The sequence below is a fragment of the Trematomus bernacchii genome, unplaced genomic scaffold (genome assembly GCF_902827165.1).
Source record: "Trematomus bernacchii unplaced genomic scaffold, fTreBer1.1, whole genome shotgun sequence".
Classification (NCBI taxonomy): Eukaryota; Metazoa; Chordata; class Actinopteri; order Perciformes; family Nototheniidae; genus Trematomus; species Trematomus bernacchii.
In genome coordinates this window covers 3,988,109-4,005,760 of record NW_022987910.1, presented here as the reverse complement: position 1 = coordinate 4,005,760, position 17,652 = coordinate 3,988,109, and the positions used below count along the sequence as shown (strand labels likewise).

The following is a 17,652-nucleotide window of genomic DNA, read 5'->3' as shown; positions in this document are numbered from 1 at the left end:
CTTTTCAATTCAGCATTTGTATTAATTTGCACAAACTATTAGAAGATACATTTCCCTGGAAGCTGTTCATCTTCAAAACGGATTTAAACACCATATTTAGAAAATAAATGGTTCAGCAAATGTGAAAATGTTTCAAGTGTGAATTGAAAAATAGATGTACACACTCACAGCAGGCTGTGTGAGATTTTAAAGAGCAGCCACACTCTTGATTGACCCCCCCCACCTTGCTTTTTGAATATAAATAAGAGTGAAATGCCAAGTGGTAAGCACACAGAACCGACACAGTTTTATTGGAAAGTGATTCTGTGGTGTCAATACCTACTCCTGATGAGCAAGAAATTGCTACATAAGCAACCTTCCCACGTCAATCCTACGCAAGGCTTTATAAATGACGCCCCTGAAAGGTATTTCATTAAGATCAGTGACATCTACTTCTTCAGTTTTGCTTGGATTTTTTAAATGTATCCTGTTGCTCCCCCAGTAAAAAGAGAAAAGAACACAGACTAAAATATTCAGTATGCATGAAACGAGCAGGTTGAAACAAGAAAAGCTTCCACATAACTCATTTTTTTCTCAGGAAGTGAATTGACTGTGTGTGTGTGTGTCTGTGTGTGTGTGTGTGTGTGTATGTGTGTGTGTGTGTGTGTGTGTGTGTGTGTGTGTGTGTGTGTGTGTGTGTGTGTGTGTGTGTGTGTGTGTGTGTGTTAAATGTCTGTGTGCTTGCATGTTTCCATCAGCCTTAATCAAGACAGGCTTTTACAAGGACCCGTTTTATTTGAAGAAAAATGTAGTAAGTAACCAAAGAAACAACTATACATGTAATACGTTGAACACGCATTTAAGTGCCTCGTCTATCTTCTACTTTCTTTATCTCTCTCTCTTCTGTACTGATATTTCCCAATCTAGGGTCAAGTGAAAAATCAGCTAAATCTATTTTATTTTCCTAATCACCAAGCTGAATCAATATGAGCAATATTCTTTATTTGTTAAAAAAACAACTTGAAGTCAAAAGAAGCAAGTGCTTCCATGTGATCCCATCTATCCCGACCGAAAGTCCTGATCCCAGATTTCACAATTGGCTATACAGTTAGTATTTACATTTTTTAAAATATGTATTCATGTTTGCCTTATGGGTAAATATGCAGGCATTACTTTCATGTAATCAATTTAAATAGTCAATTTTAGTGTAAAATTCATGCCTGAAGTGTCTACAGGTTAATTGGTTCTGGACAGCTGCCGAGAAGCAATTTGTCCACTATTATCGGAAAAGCCTCGGCTCAGTCAAGGTCTATTCTAGCACACAATCACACCTTTTCTTTGTTGGTTTCCACAGTTCCACAACACGTAACCCAATCCAATTCAACCTAGATCAAATTCACTTGGTTAAGGGATTTTTATGGTGCAGGGTAGGTCAAATGTACTAAGGTGAAGTACATTTGATCTACACTGCTGTAAAGTGCGACTGGAACGTGCTGCAAGGCAAACTGTTTGTTGTGAGGAGGGTCCGTGGTAATGATGCTGTCTGTTGTCTCTTTCCCCCCAAAGTCTTTTATATTGAATCTGGCATGTTCTACTTTCTTTAAATCTCTACATTTAGTCTCGCTGTAATTGACTTTTGTTTTGACGGAGAGGTCTTGAGCGATGGATTGTAAAGACATTTGGTACAGTTGTTAATGTTTCCCTCATTTGAATAACATTTGTAATCAAAATGAATGACATTCCCTTCATGGTCACCTGCATTTTGTGTATAATGCTAATTAGAACAATGTTGGCTAAGGTGGTTAACATGGTAAACATTTTACCTGATAAAGGGTAGCATATAAGCAATTCTACATGCTCATTTTAGCATTAAGCCCATTCATGTTGTGACTTTAGGCGGTATAATTGTAGACAGACAAATACAATTCTGGTCATTTCATTGTACAACAGAATATGCCTATAATTAACACAGTTACTTTCAGGATTTGACTGGGCACAAAACAAGGAAATACTGACTGGGAAAACTGGGAAACAGCTATCAACATGTTCTTTTGCAATAAACTATAACACTGATGATCACACCATCAGAAGAACCATTTTCTAACTCAGACAATGGGAGCCTTCTAAGGAGCCAGTGATTGCACCATTTGTCTACAGCAAAATAAACAGAGAACGTACCTCATTAAAAAACAAAAATCAAAAGTATGAAGAAAACTCAATTCCATTGCCACCTCACACCAAAATAGTGTATTCTCACTTTGCAGCCCTGTGAGAATTTATTTTAGGATGTTATCTCAATGTAACAAAAAGGTGTTGGAACTTCGGTTTAAAATTCTCTTCTATGTGCCACGTCCCAGTATAGTTTTTTAAGTATTCAGGATTTTGACAAAGTCGTTTTAGATAAGGTCAGCTGTTCCCACTGGAAGTCAACTGCTGTGTGGAGGGGAAAGGAATGATCCAGTAATAGGCCATGCTGTGTGGTTTTGCTATTGATCCTATGTGTTCATTAGTTTCTGCTCCAAATTATAAGTTAAGTCACAGAGGATGCTCACATTCATCTCTGCCAGATACGCTTGAAGGCTTGATCAAAGTACAGAGCCATGCTGTGAATAGAGAGAGTTATTCTAAATCTCACAGAAAATAATCTGCCATTTAAAAGAACTTATAGCTGTGGACAATTTGTCCCATGTACTGTGTACCCTGTGTTAATTGATCCCAGATCAATGTGGAAAGGGGCTTTAAGTATCTTCCTAGAGCTGAGATTCATGTTGAAATAAGGGTCTCCCACCTTACATGAGGAAGCAGCAAAAATTAGCAACTGTTATTTGCTCATCAATACTGTGTCTTGCACAGCCTGAAACTGCTGCTGTGAGGGGGAATTGAAGAGTTTAATTAATGGGCTTTCTCCAGGAATACTGATAAGTTAAGATTCGTAATGATTACCCAAGACTAAGGCATGTATGTGAGCGTACTTGGGGGAAGAGAGTGCATTTAAAATCCTGTTTCTGGAGGAAACAAGGCATAGTGGGGCTGTCTCTCACTAATGCTGTCAAGAAGCACAACAGCCAACTGCTGCTTGGCTACAGCACAAAGGTATTAAACATCAAGCTAAGAAGTCTGGCAATGTTTTAAAGACTTTCATTCTCCTATTCCAAATGTTAGAGCACACAGCACAATTAAAACGTTTTTGTTGGATAATGTTTGGCAATGTCACATTTTCAGTGCTTCTTTTCCCTGGAGAAAAACAAGTAACAAGCAGTAAATGTTATGTTCTAATCCATCACACAGTTAATGTTATGCTCTAATTGATTGACTAGTTGTTTATTGATTATATTAATATCTCAGGCACAGTTACCTTTGAAACAAGCCAGCCTGCGTTGTAATGTTCTGCTTTGTGTAATTTTATGTCGAGCGCCTCAGGTGTTGCTGAACACACAGCCATGATTTAACACTTCTCTGGCAGCCAGGTGTTCATTTCACTAACAATAGAGCTGCGACGTCATTGTGCGACGGGCCAGCTCCATCCTCTCATCACAAATTAGAAAACAGGGCCCAGTTACTGCCTCGCTTCCGAGTCTGACTTGTAAATGGTGTTTTTATTTAAGGCACCCTCTTTGTCTCGCTAATCAAAGATGCCTCCTTTGTTTGAAATGCGGGTGAATGAAATGGAGGATGGGATGATGGATGGGAGAAATGGATGGGAGAGAGGAAAGGTGAAGGTATACTGTGAAAGGGGTCCTGTTTAATTCATGAATTCAGTTTTGATTAGGCGTATAAACAGCTGGGGGTTTGGATATGTTTTCTTTCTTTTGTTTCCATCTGAGGGTTAGACCTAAGTGGTAAAAATAAAGACAAAGAAAGAGGCTTGAGTTCAGTCATTTGTTGGGAAAAATGCACAACAGATGAAGGAAACATCCCATATGCACAGCGGGAGAGCCGAAATACTATCCATATGTTCAATTGTATATTATTTTTGATTCTATATTCATGAAAAGGTTCGCTGCATCTGTTGCTGAATGTAAGTTTGCATCGGATTCAAATCAAATAAACAAGCAACCTTTCTGTCTATTTGAGGAAAAGAATAACCAGAATAAAAAGGTCATGGCAGGTTTGAGGAAATTGCACAACAAATATCCCCCATCTGTGTGTAATAGCAAGCGTATTTAAGTGAGACATGTCCACAATAAAAAGGTACTGCTGGAGACAGAAAGTGAAATACCCAATAGACCAATTCTGTTCAAAAGGAGCTTTGATGGATGGCATGACAGTAAATGAATATTCCAGATAACATATTCTCGTTTAGTAGTCAGGGGATGTTTTGAATATATCAAACACACCTACAGTACCTCTTTGCTCTTCTTTATGCCAATGACACCACAGGGTGATGATAACAGCTCTGTAACACGAAGGTTGATATAATTACGAAGACACTCAGGAATAATTCAAAGGGACTGTACATTGTGCCCTGCCAGAGTATGCTCAATTTAAATGGAAATGTTCTCTAGAGGTTCTTTAAAGTTGTTTCGGATGCAATTTAATAGCTGACAAAGACACTACAAACACTTGAGGGATGTGTTGTGGCAGCAGGTTTCTAGTTCCATAATAAGCATTGACTTTGAAGAATATATGAGTCAGAGGGGAAAGGTAAATCTCTAATCAAATATTGACTTATTAATAGTGTGCTGTTGACAATTAAAAACACAGCCTGGCCTCAGTCGAACTGGGCTGGAAATCAAAACGTGATCAGATGATTTATTTTCATTATTAGAGAGCAGTCTTAAGCTCGAGTCGTGTCCCTTCATGACCTTACAGAAGTTGTTGGGAAATGTAGTTATATATTTAAGGAATTCTTTAACATTTTGAGAAATACACTTTCTGCTGCTCATAGAGTTTAATGCAGCGAATACATTTCAATGTGTGTATAGCCTCATTTCCATTGTCTATTTGTATTCTCTTCAAAGAAGGGATTCCTCTCTGATGCTTTTTAAGGCATAAGAATGCTGGCAATTAACTTGTCTTGGAATAAAGACTGGAATCAGGCGAAATCAGCTAGCTAGTGGTGACACTAAATGTGATAAGCCAATTATGAATGTAAAAAATAAGCCTGTTTACTGCCATGGCTAATCCAAGTTGGTGTGATGTAAGTTAAAATGGCAGACCCCAGAGGCAGATGGGCCTAGCGGTTTAATTGAAGTTTACTAATTAACCAATTAAATGTTTACTTTTTGTGGATTTCCTTTGTTCATTGGATTTTATTCTTTTTAGGATGAGAAAATATTTATAGACTTTTTTAAGATAAACACTTGTGCCTTTTTAATGTCTAAGTCAACAGCCCTGACACGGTCCAGAAGTATTCAGCACAAAATGGTGGGAGACATATTAGAGAATTATGAGTGGCTATGGTTATCTCAGAAAAGCTGCCTTGGAAGAAATAATTCAATTTCGGTTCCTCGTTTGAAATGTCTGCATTCGTCCTCAGCCACCAAAGGAAATGGAAATTTGCAGGCAAGGGAATAACTCTGGAAACACCTTCTCATCTTCAGCGTGGTCTAGTACAATGCTTTGAATAATCCTTTAGAGAGCCATGCCACAGTGGACCTGGGAGAGGGGAGGAGGGAAGTGGAGAGGAGGGGAGGGTAGGGTTACATACTATTGTATCATAGCTGCAAAACCAAAGCATAATAATGACTCAATTATTGTATTTCATCAATATATCCCCATCAATCATAACTCTTTAATGTTCACACAGATAGAACTCAGCTCTAGCATATAGTGAGTATTGATCAACACAAATCGATGACCTGTGTTTCTGGGTGACTGCCGCGTCTGGCAGCAAACTGCATATTGCATTATCACTGCTTTGGACACAGCCAAGCGTCACTGATCAACCCCCCGATCCAACAGATGGCGTCCATGAATCAATAACATAAATATCAGTCTCTTTTTTAAATTAATAGCATCATCAGTTTGTTGCAAGTCAGAAATTGCTCTCCTCATCGAATAAATGTACGACAGCATGCTTTTATTTTGGGTTTGAGTGACTTGCTTGACCAGGGGCTTGACATTTATGGTTGTCTTTGATTTCATGTCAACGTTTGATGACAGGAAATGCTTTACACTAGGGGGAGACAAAGACCCTTAATAGATGGACAAGCACTGTGCACTGAAGATGACATGAGTGATGATTTAATGTCATATTTTATGAGAGCAGAATGAGAAATAGCTGCAACTCTTGAAGTCATTCTCAGGTAAAAGGTGGGAAATTGGAGGCTTCACGAATACAGGCCAACGTGTACTAAAAACAAACAGAAAAAGTGCTGTGTGTGCAAAAAGATGTTTCAGGGGGGGGGATATAGAGCTACTAAATCCCCTTCTGTCATTGGTGACACTATGTGATAAGCCAATTATGACCATGAAAAATAAGCTTTAAATAAAGAGTGTTTGCAGTCATGTCTAATCCAAGCCTTTTGAGGGGTGTTACTTTACATGCTTACCAGACCACAGAGGCAGTTGGGCCTGGTGGCTTAATTGAAACCTACATTAGTAGAATGTGGGCCATTTTACTGGGTTGTATCCTCTGGGAGGCACATTGTAACAATAGAGAGAGAGAGGAAGGAAAGAGAGCGAGAGCGAGAGCGAGAGGAGGGGGAGGGTTACGGAATGGCACTTCAGAGCAATAATGCCATATTGTTGCAGAGTTTATGGGATGTGTCTCACAATCAATAACCAATCTATGTGAAGTTGATGGATGGATAAAGGTTGCACTTTTTACATTACTTATTTGCTAGTCAGACAAAATACCATTCCTCAGTGGGTTTGTGGAGGCATTTCTATGACATCCAGCCTGGTGTATAAAGCATGCTGGGGGACTGGTGGCTACTTTATGTTTTGTCCAAAGTAAGAAATAAAGCTGTACATTTTTTTTATGGCTGTGAATAAATGAATGCGTCTAAACTATCACAGGGAAATATCTCTGCCAGGCATTCTGCCTTGCTACAGGCAAGCCTGGGTTGCTATAACAACAGCTGCTGCTATATCTGTCACTGCTGTGGGTCACGGCTAGGAATGGAATAGCAACATACATCACATCTCCCGATAACTGCCAGTCTTTTCCCCCTTTATCTCTTCTTGATTTCACCTTTTGTCATCTTTCTTTGTCGTCTACAGCCTTTCTGGCTTTGCTTATCAGGACCTGCTCTGCTCACACTGAATATAACTCTCAGCTATACAATACTTGATCTCAGATCAGTAATACTGACTTTTACTTTCAGTACAAACTAATCAAAAGTATTTTTTCGTTAGCTGCTTTTCTGTGCTGTTAATGAGAGCTAAACAACAGTGATCCATACTGTGGTTAATTAAAGCCCACGCTTTCCTTTCAACAGTATACCGCAGTCACAAACAATACAGAGCAAGTCAATACTGCATTTTCTTCTCAACATCAAAATTGACTCATCCAGTTCTACAATTTCAAAAGGCATCGGCACATAAACAGAAGTACAAACTTGTCAATAAACATAAGAGATTGAACACAGGATGTGGAATGCATTGAATTTAATCGTTCAATAGCAGCTCATACACACATATCTGTAATGGACAAAGAACAGCGTGGTATGATTGAATCAAAAACATTTTAAAACACTTCTTCAGTGTTGTACTATAAAATAGGCACACATTCAGTCTCAATAGCAATGATTTGTAGACCACCAGCAACAGTCAAAGCTTTTAGAGAAATTGCTTGCAATAACTTGTGCTGAACAAGATCTATTCAGAGGAAGAAAACTACAGGAAAGATCTCCTGATTAATTCAAATGAACTCAAATAAGAGTCAATTCAACGCCTTTCATTTTTTCCATTACACTGATGTACTCAGCAAAACAGGGAAGATGCACAGCCATACAGTATAAAAGCTATGCAAACCATTTTCATAAAAAAACATGAGAAAGATATTGGCCAATCAAAATACTACTTAAAACCTAAGCGTGGTCTATAAACTTTCGACCAGTAGGACAGTTTCTTCACTGGATCTTTTCTGTTATAGGTTAGAAATCACAGAGGCTAACTACTAAGACAATTCCCTAATTCTACGCACTGGCTGATATTTATTTGATGATAAGTGCAGGACCCTTACATTTTTGTTCCTTAACCTTCTGTTTTTGTGAAAGCACTTATTTTCAGAAACCTGGCAAGAAGGTAAACCAAAAAAAAGTGGAACAGAAGGAGACAAATGAAGCACTTGGACATTATTCACTCTTAGCATAACACAGTCGATACACAGGGGCGGTCGGCTGGCAGGATTCCTGTGTCTGAGAAAGTCGTACTTTCATAGTGGCAAAGATGAGGTTGTGGTATATATTTTCTGTCACATGACACCGAAGCCCATCATGATTAATACCTGGAAAAGAGCAGAGAACAGGTTCAATCTTATTCAACATAGAATGATTTATATGCTAAATAACCTGTCCTGTCTGAAATAATAAACAGTATAGAAACTCACCATAATCAAATTCAAATCAACAACTAGGTCCATCCGGATTATTGTAATTCAGCAGTCTATTTCATAAACATGCAAATGCCATACACTTTAGATTGCTATAATTTACTATCTTCACTATGCAGGTCAGCGCCCGAGGGGACTGTGTTTGAATTGCCTGTATTTGAAATGGTCATGCTCATATAGAATTGTTAAATGAAACACTGTACATTGAATGGAGATTGAATGCGAATGGAGGGCTTGTGATCAGGTGACATTTCTAAAAATGTCAAAAATGAAAGCCCTTTTGAATGGAACAAGCAAGAGGGGGTGTTAAAGCAACAGGACTCCACTACAGATCGGCACAGTTATGAGGACTAAAGGCACACACAATGGGTTGAAAGAGAGGGGGATGGTTTCACTGATCGGGATCAGGTTGAGAGAGTCACATGTAAAATACCGTGTCATTGACAACTGCTTTTATTTGGTAACAGGAGCGCCTGGGTTGTCTTTCTGCTCAGAGGGAATGGCTAGGTAGTTTGTCCTGCAGGCAAATTGGTAGAAAAACAGAGGAGTGTCTAAGACCTGGTGGTAGGGCCTTATGCAAAATAATAGTGTGAATTTAGGTTTAAACAGCATTGACTGGGAACAACATGACCCTTCATTTTGAGAGTGTTGGGCTTTTGTTCATTCATATTGTACCTTATTCATGATGCAATAACAATGTACACTCCCAGAGGAAATGAATTGTAAAAGATAAAAACCATCAGTGTGATGTGAGCAGTGGGAGCTATTGTGCGGGTTGTGCATCAGGAAGACTGACGGCCTCATTTAGTATTAACAGCAACTTTCATATTGTTGAAAACCACAACACCATCACCAAATATGCACCCTATTCAACAGAACTGTGTAGAGGAAGCACAATTCATAAAAGTGAAATCATGCACATTTCAAACAGAGCCTCGTTTTATATCTTGTGAGTGACTCAGATCATATAAGTCATGTTACCAAGGGACAGATCCCTTGGTAACATGACTTATATGATCTGAGTCACTCATTTATCACAAAATGTAACCCTAAAAATGGTCTAGCTATGGTACGTATCCATTAAGCAGGGACGGCTGAGAGGCCAACAACAAAACACCCTCTTTGAGTGGGTGTGCTGCAGCTCTCACTGTGGGATGTGCTGTGATGCAGGTCAATAACAGCTGTGAGCCGGACACATCCCATTAACCCTTTCAATGCAGGAACTGAGGAATGATATAGATTTACGAACATTCGTTTATTTAATGCTTAAAATAATGTTCAATCCTGATCTGTTTTCGGATCAATAAATACTGAGGGCTGAATTATACTTTAAAATACATTCACTCAGCAGCCCCTCACGGACTTGATCTGCCACAAAATGATTACCTTCCAAGGCTTTTATTTATTATTTAAAAACTCGCATTTATTTTTTCGGCTTAACTTCATTTCAACTTGCTCTATACAAACTTGTTTTTATAAACAAAATGCAAATATATTTTTGATGCTGCTTGAGGAATTATTACAATAATTCACAAAACTACTGTTGTTTAACATAATATTGGGACAAATTAATCCATACCGCTTACACATTAATGAAAAACGCAGTAAGACCCAATCTACAAGAAAAGCTGGTTCAGTTAATTCTTCAGTTTCATTGATTCAGGTCTTAACTAGTGCTGCAACTTAGATATTATCATTGATACATTTATTGGTTTTTCTTTAATGATCATTGGCTTTGTCTTTAAATGTCAAAAATGACTGAAACATGCTCACCACAGAGCCGTGGGGAAAACACTTATTTTGACTGATGACCAAAAAGTTAAATATTTTCAATTATTATTATATTTCATTCAATTATCAAATAGTGGACACGTGTTTTTGTTTTTTTATCAGTTACTCAATTATTCAAATAATTATTTTACAAATAATAAATGCATAAATTAAGGTTTTCTTTCCAGGATAATCGATTTTCTTTCAAGAATTCTAACCAAAAATCAGTTTTTTGGAAATGTTCCTGGAAATGTTGTATTATATTATGGAGCAGTAAAATAAAGGACTATACACAAATGTTTTCAATTGTGTTGTTTTTTGTCCTCGCCTGTATTATGGGATTGAATCAATCACTGCAGGACTCATATAACCATAATAACTGCGTCAGCACATGTGCTCTGTGTTATCCTTGATTGGTTTTGTTTGGGACATAAATTGCCTGTTTAAAAGTTGTCAACGTGGATTGACTGCCCTCATCAACCACAAGGCAGTCCAGTGGGAGATGACTTCACAGGCGCATTCGGGTCTTTCTCAGTACATTCAAGGTGACACAGAAAGTGGCTTTCCGATGGAGCTACAAATCCACCGCTGATGTAAAAAGGTTGTTAGAAACAGCAGTCAGCAGTTCTTACACTTATTCACACTGACACAAGTCAGATTACTGTACAGGAGGGTTATAAACTGATTTATTTTCCTGATTGTCTGACTTGTATCTTTCCTCTGTTCTACACTCTCTGCCTGGTAGTTGCCTCACAAATCACTCATTCAGATATTTTTTATAAATTACGTAACGTTATGTAACACCCAGACACTTATTTGTCACACACTGTCTTGGTGACACATCATGTGAACTCACTGCCTAGCTGTGCTGAGCGTCATTGAGAACTTGGTACAGATATTTATCTGGACATTTTTACAATAGGTTTGCTTTTAAGGACATGCAGTCTTTCAATTAGCTGCTTTCAGTGGTACCCCGACTTACACTTTACTGACTGGCTGCATCACGGCCTGGTACGGCAGCTGCACCGCCCTCAATCGTAAGGCTTTACAGAGGGTGGTGAAAACTGCACAGAACATCACCAGGACGGAGCAGCCATCCATGGAGGATCTTTACTCCCAGCGGCTCAGGAAGAAAGCCCTCAGGATTACAAAAGACCCCCATCACCCCAGCCACAAACTGTTCTGTCTGTTGCCGTCTGGCAGGCGGTACCGCAGCATCAGGACTAAAACCACCAGACTGAGGGACAGTTTCATCCCACAGGCCATAAGACTGCTAAACACCTCCAATTTTGAAACAACATCCATAAAATTCATCTGGCTGCAATTTAGAAATTATTGATCTAATACATCATATTCCTATCACTTACCTATTTCACTATTTCACTTTTTTACTGTTTTTCTTTTTGTATTTTTTCTGTTTTATTGTGTTGCACTGTTGGAGGAGCCTGTGACCTAAGATTTTCATCGTCATAACTAAACAGTAGCTATGTACGTATGACCAATAAAAGCCTTGAACCTTGAACCTTGAATGCTTTTGTGTCTGTGTGAGACTCACGCTGTGTCCTGTGCCTGCTCATCAGACTTGGAGATCTTCCTGTAACAGTAGACCATCTCTACCAGCAGCCAGCAGGTCAAGAAAACAAGCAGCAAATACATCATGATCTCAGAGTAGATCGCTGCGGAGTCTCTAAGGGCTGTGGGGAGCACAAACAATACGAGAAAGTAAGATGTATTATACAGGGCGCATCATTCCTATGAATGTCTTTGTGTTAAAGGTAGCAGGGGAGATGATTATGCATTTACTGGTTTGGGAAAGTGCTAAGCTTGTTTGTGTATTTGCAACACTGCAGGCCCCCCACTGTCAATTATAAAAGAAAAGGCCATATTTATAACAGTCAAATTCCAACTCAATACGTGCAAAAGTTCCTACTTTGCATCTGACCTTTAAGCAAAGCAAGGTCGGGTTTTCTGGGGTGCATCCTGTTTGAAGAGAATCTATGTTGCATACAGAACATTATGACCATACCTGTACCACAATGACAATAGAGTCTGGGGGGGGATAAAGCTGCCCTGTGGAGTTTTCTAGTAAACAACTAAATGTATGTTTACATTGTGTGTTTCTTATCGGAATACATTGTGTGTTTCCTTAAGTTGTACCAGATCGTTTTTTGTTTGTTTCCCTGTTAACTTTGAGGAGCCAATTTATAAAAATGCTTTAAATCATGCGATGTTTCCGCCTTTGTCTGATTGTTAGCAGCTATTTACTGCTGTTGTTGCTGTATTTCTTACGATTGGATTCACCAACTGTCAGTCAGTAGAATGGCGTGAAACTAACATCAGGGTGCAGTAGCATCATTATGCACGTGCACAAACAAAAAAGGGACCCACTCGTAAAGGCATTGCCCCAAAGAGCTGCCGATAGTCAAAACTCCACAGGGCACCCTTACATATGAACTACGATTGATATGTCAAGTCAGAATGGTTCTCAGTGCATTACACATTTCATATTAAAGCTCATCATTTGGTTTTATGTAAACAAATGTATGACTTATTAAAAAATTCCTTTACATTGTATTCAATTAGTCCACATTATTTCAATTGTGTCTTCGAACAATGCTCATATCGCTTTATAAACATTGAAACAGTGCTTTCAGTGCAGAGGACGGGGGGAAAAATCCACTTTTTTACACTCTTTTTAGTACTAAATACGTTTTTTGGTTCCACAAAGATGTAGTGCAAAAATAGTATAAGAGGGAATTAAAGACCAATTTTAGAAGAAGGCTTAAGCTTTCTTACTTTGTATAAACTTTTAAATGTTTTTTTGCAAAAGAAGGCTGTGGATTCTTTCGATCACTATTATTTTAAATGGCCCGTACGTGCAAGAGGAATGAAAACAGTAAGCCAAAACAATGTTTCAATAAAACAATGTGAGCATGACTTTGAAAAAATGTAACCTATCCTTCAAAATCTTTCATTTCTCGATCATTATATTTCACTGTGAACCACTATGCCAGTGCGTGCACCAAATTCCAGAAAGCCTGCTGACCTGACTGTTTACAGCTTTCACTGATTTGATTCTGCAGTCTCTGCAAATAGAGGCTATTAGTGTAATATAATCCTTTTAAGTGTAATGTAGATGGGAAAGCGCCGATACGTTTTCCGTAAGCTAATCCATTCTACCACTACATCATTAGAGTAATATGATTCCCAAGCTTTAATGTACAGTACACTGGCTCAAGGCTTTGTGAAATGTGGTGCTACAGTTGTTTGAGATGTGAAGGAGAGGCTTTTTGATATGTATAAAAGACCACATATAAGTATATTTTGGAAAGTTGCACTTCAGAGGATAAGCACATCAAATTTGCACCCATCTTTTTTTCCAGTTTAAAGCAAACACTGGGATAACTAGTCGGCCTATATTCCAATGCCTCTGATAGTGAACTATATACCACATGCAAGAAGGTATCATTTTCGAAAAGTAGTTCCAAATATACATGTTGTATTGTATATTTAATCAATGTGGTAAATGAAACATTCAGCAAGCCAAGCATTCGGGAAGCAGAATACATTACCCCTTATAATAGATAGCAAAGTAGTTGGCTTTGAATTAACCCCTTCACTGACAACAGAAGAAAGCTTTCATGATCAATGAAGGCAGACAAAACAAGACACACAATTATTCCTTTTTAACTACAGCGGCAACAAAGGGTATAGAGAGGTGGTGTTGTTAGTTGCCTCACATTAATGCATCACTTAGTGAAAACAATGAGTTGTAAATATATAATGAAAAGTCAGAAAAACAACTATGTAACCTCAAAGGAGGGGCGTGTACATCATAAAGAGAACACTCAGTACATTTGAGTTTCTCCCAGGAGGGATTTGGAATCAACACGCTTGAGCCGAACCTCTCCAGCATACAGTATACTGGGTGAGGCTGTACTGCTGGGAAATAATGACTAAAACAGTCTTGCATCTGCAAAGAAAACTAATTTAATGAAATGCATCTAAATTCTGAGAAAAAAATCTGTTAAAATATCTATATTTTGTACCCAGATGAATTACACATTTCCCAGTACAACTACTGAAACACTGCTGGACCTCCTCTGATTTGGGTTTATTTTAAGGCCAAATATGAATTATACATTTACTTGAAGGCTGTTGGTAAGTATCTTGCATTTTTTATTTTAAAATGTTGAAATAAGACTTATTTGTGATGCAGTACATTGGGGGAAAACACTTTAAAAAAACACAACTTGTGTGTCAGATTTATCTTGTACATCACTTGGGACAAATGTGTATTTTTAGTATCACCACGGGGGCATGCCACTGACTGAGAATCACTAAACGGCAAACACAAGTCTGAGGTCTGAAAAACATCACGTGCAGCTCTGAAATAACCCTGCTGAACTGATATGTCTCGACACAGAACCCCAGCTAGACCGAACACTCAGTTGTACTGAAATGGCAAACAAGCATAAGGCTAAACCTGAGCACAGAACAGGGCGGAAGAATGTGGGAAAAAGTAGGAAACTGTTAGCCGCACCTTCTGCTTTCACTGTCAGCTTGATTTCCTTGGTGATTGAGACCGAGGGATTGAAGGAGTCAAACACAAACTCTCGTATTACGTTGCACTCAAAGACGCCACTGTCATTAAAGGTGACGTTGATGATGGAAATGGAGAGATCTTGCAAGTCCTGGGTCCCATCCCATCTCAGACGGCCCTTATATGGTCCATCCAAATCTACTGGACTGTCAATATCAAACTTGAATATCTTAGGAGAGAGGAAAGACAAGCAGTCATGCAATAAATACATCGAAAATGATATGACATACTAGTATAAACATATACATTACATCACATTATAAAAAATAATGTAGCAGCAACTTACATGAGTCTTCTCAGGAGGGATGTCATTTTCTTCATATGGCTTGTAGTACCAATTTACCCATGTCTTCGACTTTAGCTCGTCCCTCGTTAAACAGTAGATGCAAGTCAACTTCATGGGTTTCCCCAGGACTGCATTAGTCTCCGACGGGATGTCGACACATACTGGCTGGCTCAGATGGACTGATGGAGCATCAAAATATCACACATGTTAAACTCAGTCGCGACTCTGAGGAAAGCTCAGTCAAAAAATGTAAGTGCCTCTTAACTGTTTTGCTTATTGTTACTTTATGTTTCAGCTTTACTGTGCAGAAAGATGTATTTATGGTGTCTGACACTAGAGGATGTTTGCACACTTGTTTGCTGAAGGGAGAAGTGTATCTGTTCTCAAACTAAATGTGAGATAGGAGCCATCCTAATAAACTTGGAATCCTGGAGATAAAACAAATATTTACATATTCAAAGATGTATCAGTGTGGGGAAAGCAATGCATGCCACCATTTTTAACAAGTTAACATAACGTTTTTGTAGATAAAACCTTACGAAAAGCGAGTCAGTGTATGTTTATGGGTCTCTGGAGGGAAGCTTTAAAAGGAAGGTTTAGTTTTTCAGTAAATACAAATGGAAAATAAAAAGTATAAACAACTTATTTAAGTAGTTTTCCTGTTGAGCTTTCATTACTCACTAAACCAAACTGGCCGCCTCAGAGTGGGCATGTTGTAAATACAAGAGAATTTCAAAGTGTGCTAGAGACAAAGCTATAAGTCCCCATGTCCCTTCTTGGTAGGATTAAAACATGTTGTTATATAACAAACTGCCAGTGAAATTGGCTTAATTTAATGACTGTGAAAATACAACCATGCACACTGACAGGCACATTTCTAACTGTATAGATTTGGCCTCTTTCTTGAGATTATCAGCACTTGAACTCTGTGCTTACAACAAATCCAACCTTTGGCAAGCTGTGAAAACTCAGTAAGCGTTAAAAAGCAACACATTTAATTATACAGCTCCCTGAGCACTGGAGAGACCTGAGTCACAATACTGATGGAAAATCCAAGATCATCCAGACCAGTAAGCACTAATGATGGCCTCTGCCCATTAGTATTATCTAGCAGAAGGAGTACATGGAGGGAGGGAGTGTTGGATGAAGAACACTGGGCAGTGTAGAAGGAGGACAGTGTTGTGTGCAAGCAGGGATAATGGAAATAAATGGTTGATGAATAAATGCATTACATGAGAAATAATAACTAGAGGGAGGCAGGAAGTGGAGGATAAAAGGGAAGGACATAATTGAGAGGATAATAAACATAAACATTTGCTGTTAAGTGAAGTGAAGCAGTAATCTGAGTGATCTCGCCACATGGTTGTGTGACTGATGCCGTGCTGGGTCCCGTGCTCTTATATAACCTAAAGCCCCCCCGGGCGGACAGTGACAACATCGATTCCATCTCATATTTTTTTTCTCTTTTTTCAGTGAGGGCTCACGCAAACACATGAAAAGAGGGCAAATAAACATCAAGACAGATGGGGAGGAGACTAGAGAGAGGAAAAAGACAAGGGAAAAAGGTTAACCCTTGTGTTAAATGCATCGGTTTACTTCGCGTGTGCTGACGTGTTGCACTGTGCAGGCGGCAGTGGGACTGCTTTGGAAGTGGGTTTAGAGTTCAGGGTCAGTTGGAGAGTTCACAAACCATCAACCAGGCCCAGGATTATTATCCTACGCATCTGTGTAAGTGAAAATATGATGCAATAGGGCATGCAATGTCACATTTCAAAAAGTTATTGGAACATTGGGGAGAGTTATACTTACCAACAAACAACAAAAGTGCCAACGTGTGCAGATGAACTTTGGTTTGAGTTACCATATTAAACTCTTGTTGATGCTGCTGGTGGACAGTGTCACCTTTAACTGTTCAGTTGTCGTCACACGAGCCAAGATAACAGGAGTTGTTGAAATGACTTCAGGACCACGGACAGCGCCTCTCCTCGGCAGGCGAGCGCGCAGGAAACTTCCCTCTTCGAGACGGAAAATCCAAACCCAACTGTCTGTTCAAAGGCAGGATTTAAAACGACAAAAGTTGTTGAAAAATGGCTCTGAAATCCCTACATGCTCATTCGATATAAAGTCTTCATATAACCCCCTGACTCGCAATTCATCATCTATCTAGAAAGCACTAACTTCATTATTCACTCCACTGGGTGCAATAAACAAGTCCGTGATGCGAGACGGCTACTGGCGATACAACAGTCCCCGTGCCGCTGTCATTCAGTCCAGATCCATCCAGAAACACAGAAGAAAAACAGAAAACAAGCAACGAGGAGGAACCTGTGGATCCTCAAAAGCCGATTTAGTCACTTGCGAGAGTCTTCAAAGAAACAGCAAGAGCAGTGATAAGACTTCGCTTATTTCACCCTTCAAAGAACCACACCATTGATTGTTTGAAGTCCATTTCCTCTTTTAAAAATGACTGATGACATTTCGCAGCCTCGACTCGCTGCCTTTGTTTTTCAGCAG

The 17,652-nt window shown here is 39.0% G+C and overlaps 1 protein-coding gene across 2 annotated transcripts; it reads right to left on the bottom strand.

Annotated features, from left to right (window-relative positions):
- Positions 1–7,518: 7,518 nt before the first annotated feature.
- scn3b (sodium channel, voltage-gated, type III, beta) lies at positions 7,519–17,635 on the bottom strand. 2 transcript variants are annotated; one of them, XM_034115285.1, is made up of 6 exons: positions 16,948–17,635; positions 15,139–15,317; positions 14,793–15,021; positions 11,805–11,943; positions 8,913–8,996; positions 7,519–8,374 (listed from the first exon to the last, which is right to left on the bottom strand). In XM_034115285.1, the coding sequence occupies exons 1-5, from the start codon at positions 17,000–17,002 to the stop codon at positions 8,933–8,935; spliced, it is 666 nt and encodes a 221-aa protein (XP_033971176.1). In that variant the 5' UTR covers positions 17,003–17,635; the 3' UTR covers positions 7,519–8,374; positions 8,913–8,932. The 2 variants fall into 2 exon arrangements, with proteins under 2 accessions (XP_033971176.1, XP_033971177.1); XM_034115286.1 differs by lacking the exon at positions 8,913–8,996.
- Between the last annotated feature and the right edge of the window lie 17 nt (positions 17,636–17,652).

What these genes read in the sequence shown, in the direction of transcription:
- scn3b (XM_034115285.1), bottom strand. Translation starts at nt 17,002, where the DNA reads ATGGTAACTCAAACCAAAGTTCATCTGCACACGTTGGCACTTTTGTTG. An exon ending in GGCACTTTTGTTGTTTGTTG is followed by an intron (nt 15,318 to 16,947) that starts GTAAGTATAACT and finishes ATGCTCCATCAG; the next exon opens with TCCATCTGAGCCAGCCAGTA. An exon ending in TCCCTCCTGAGAAGACTCAT is followed by an intron (nt 15,022 to 15,138) that starts GTAAGTTGCTGC and finishes CTCTCTCCTAAG; the next exon opens with ATATTCAAGTTTGATATTGA.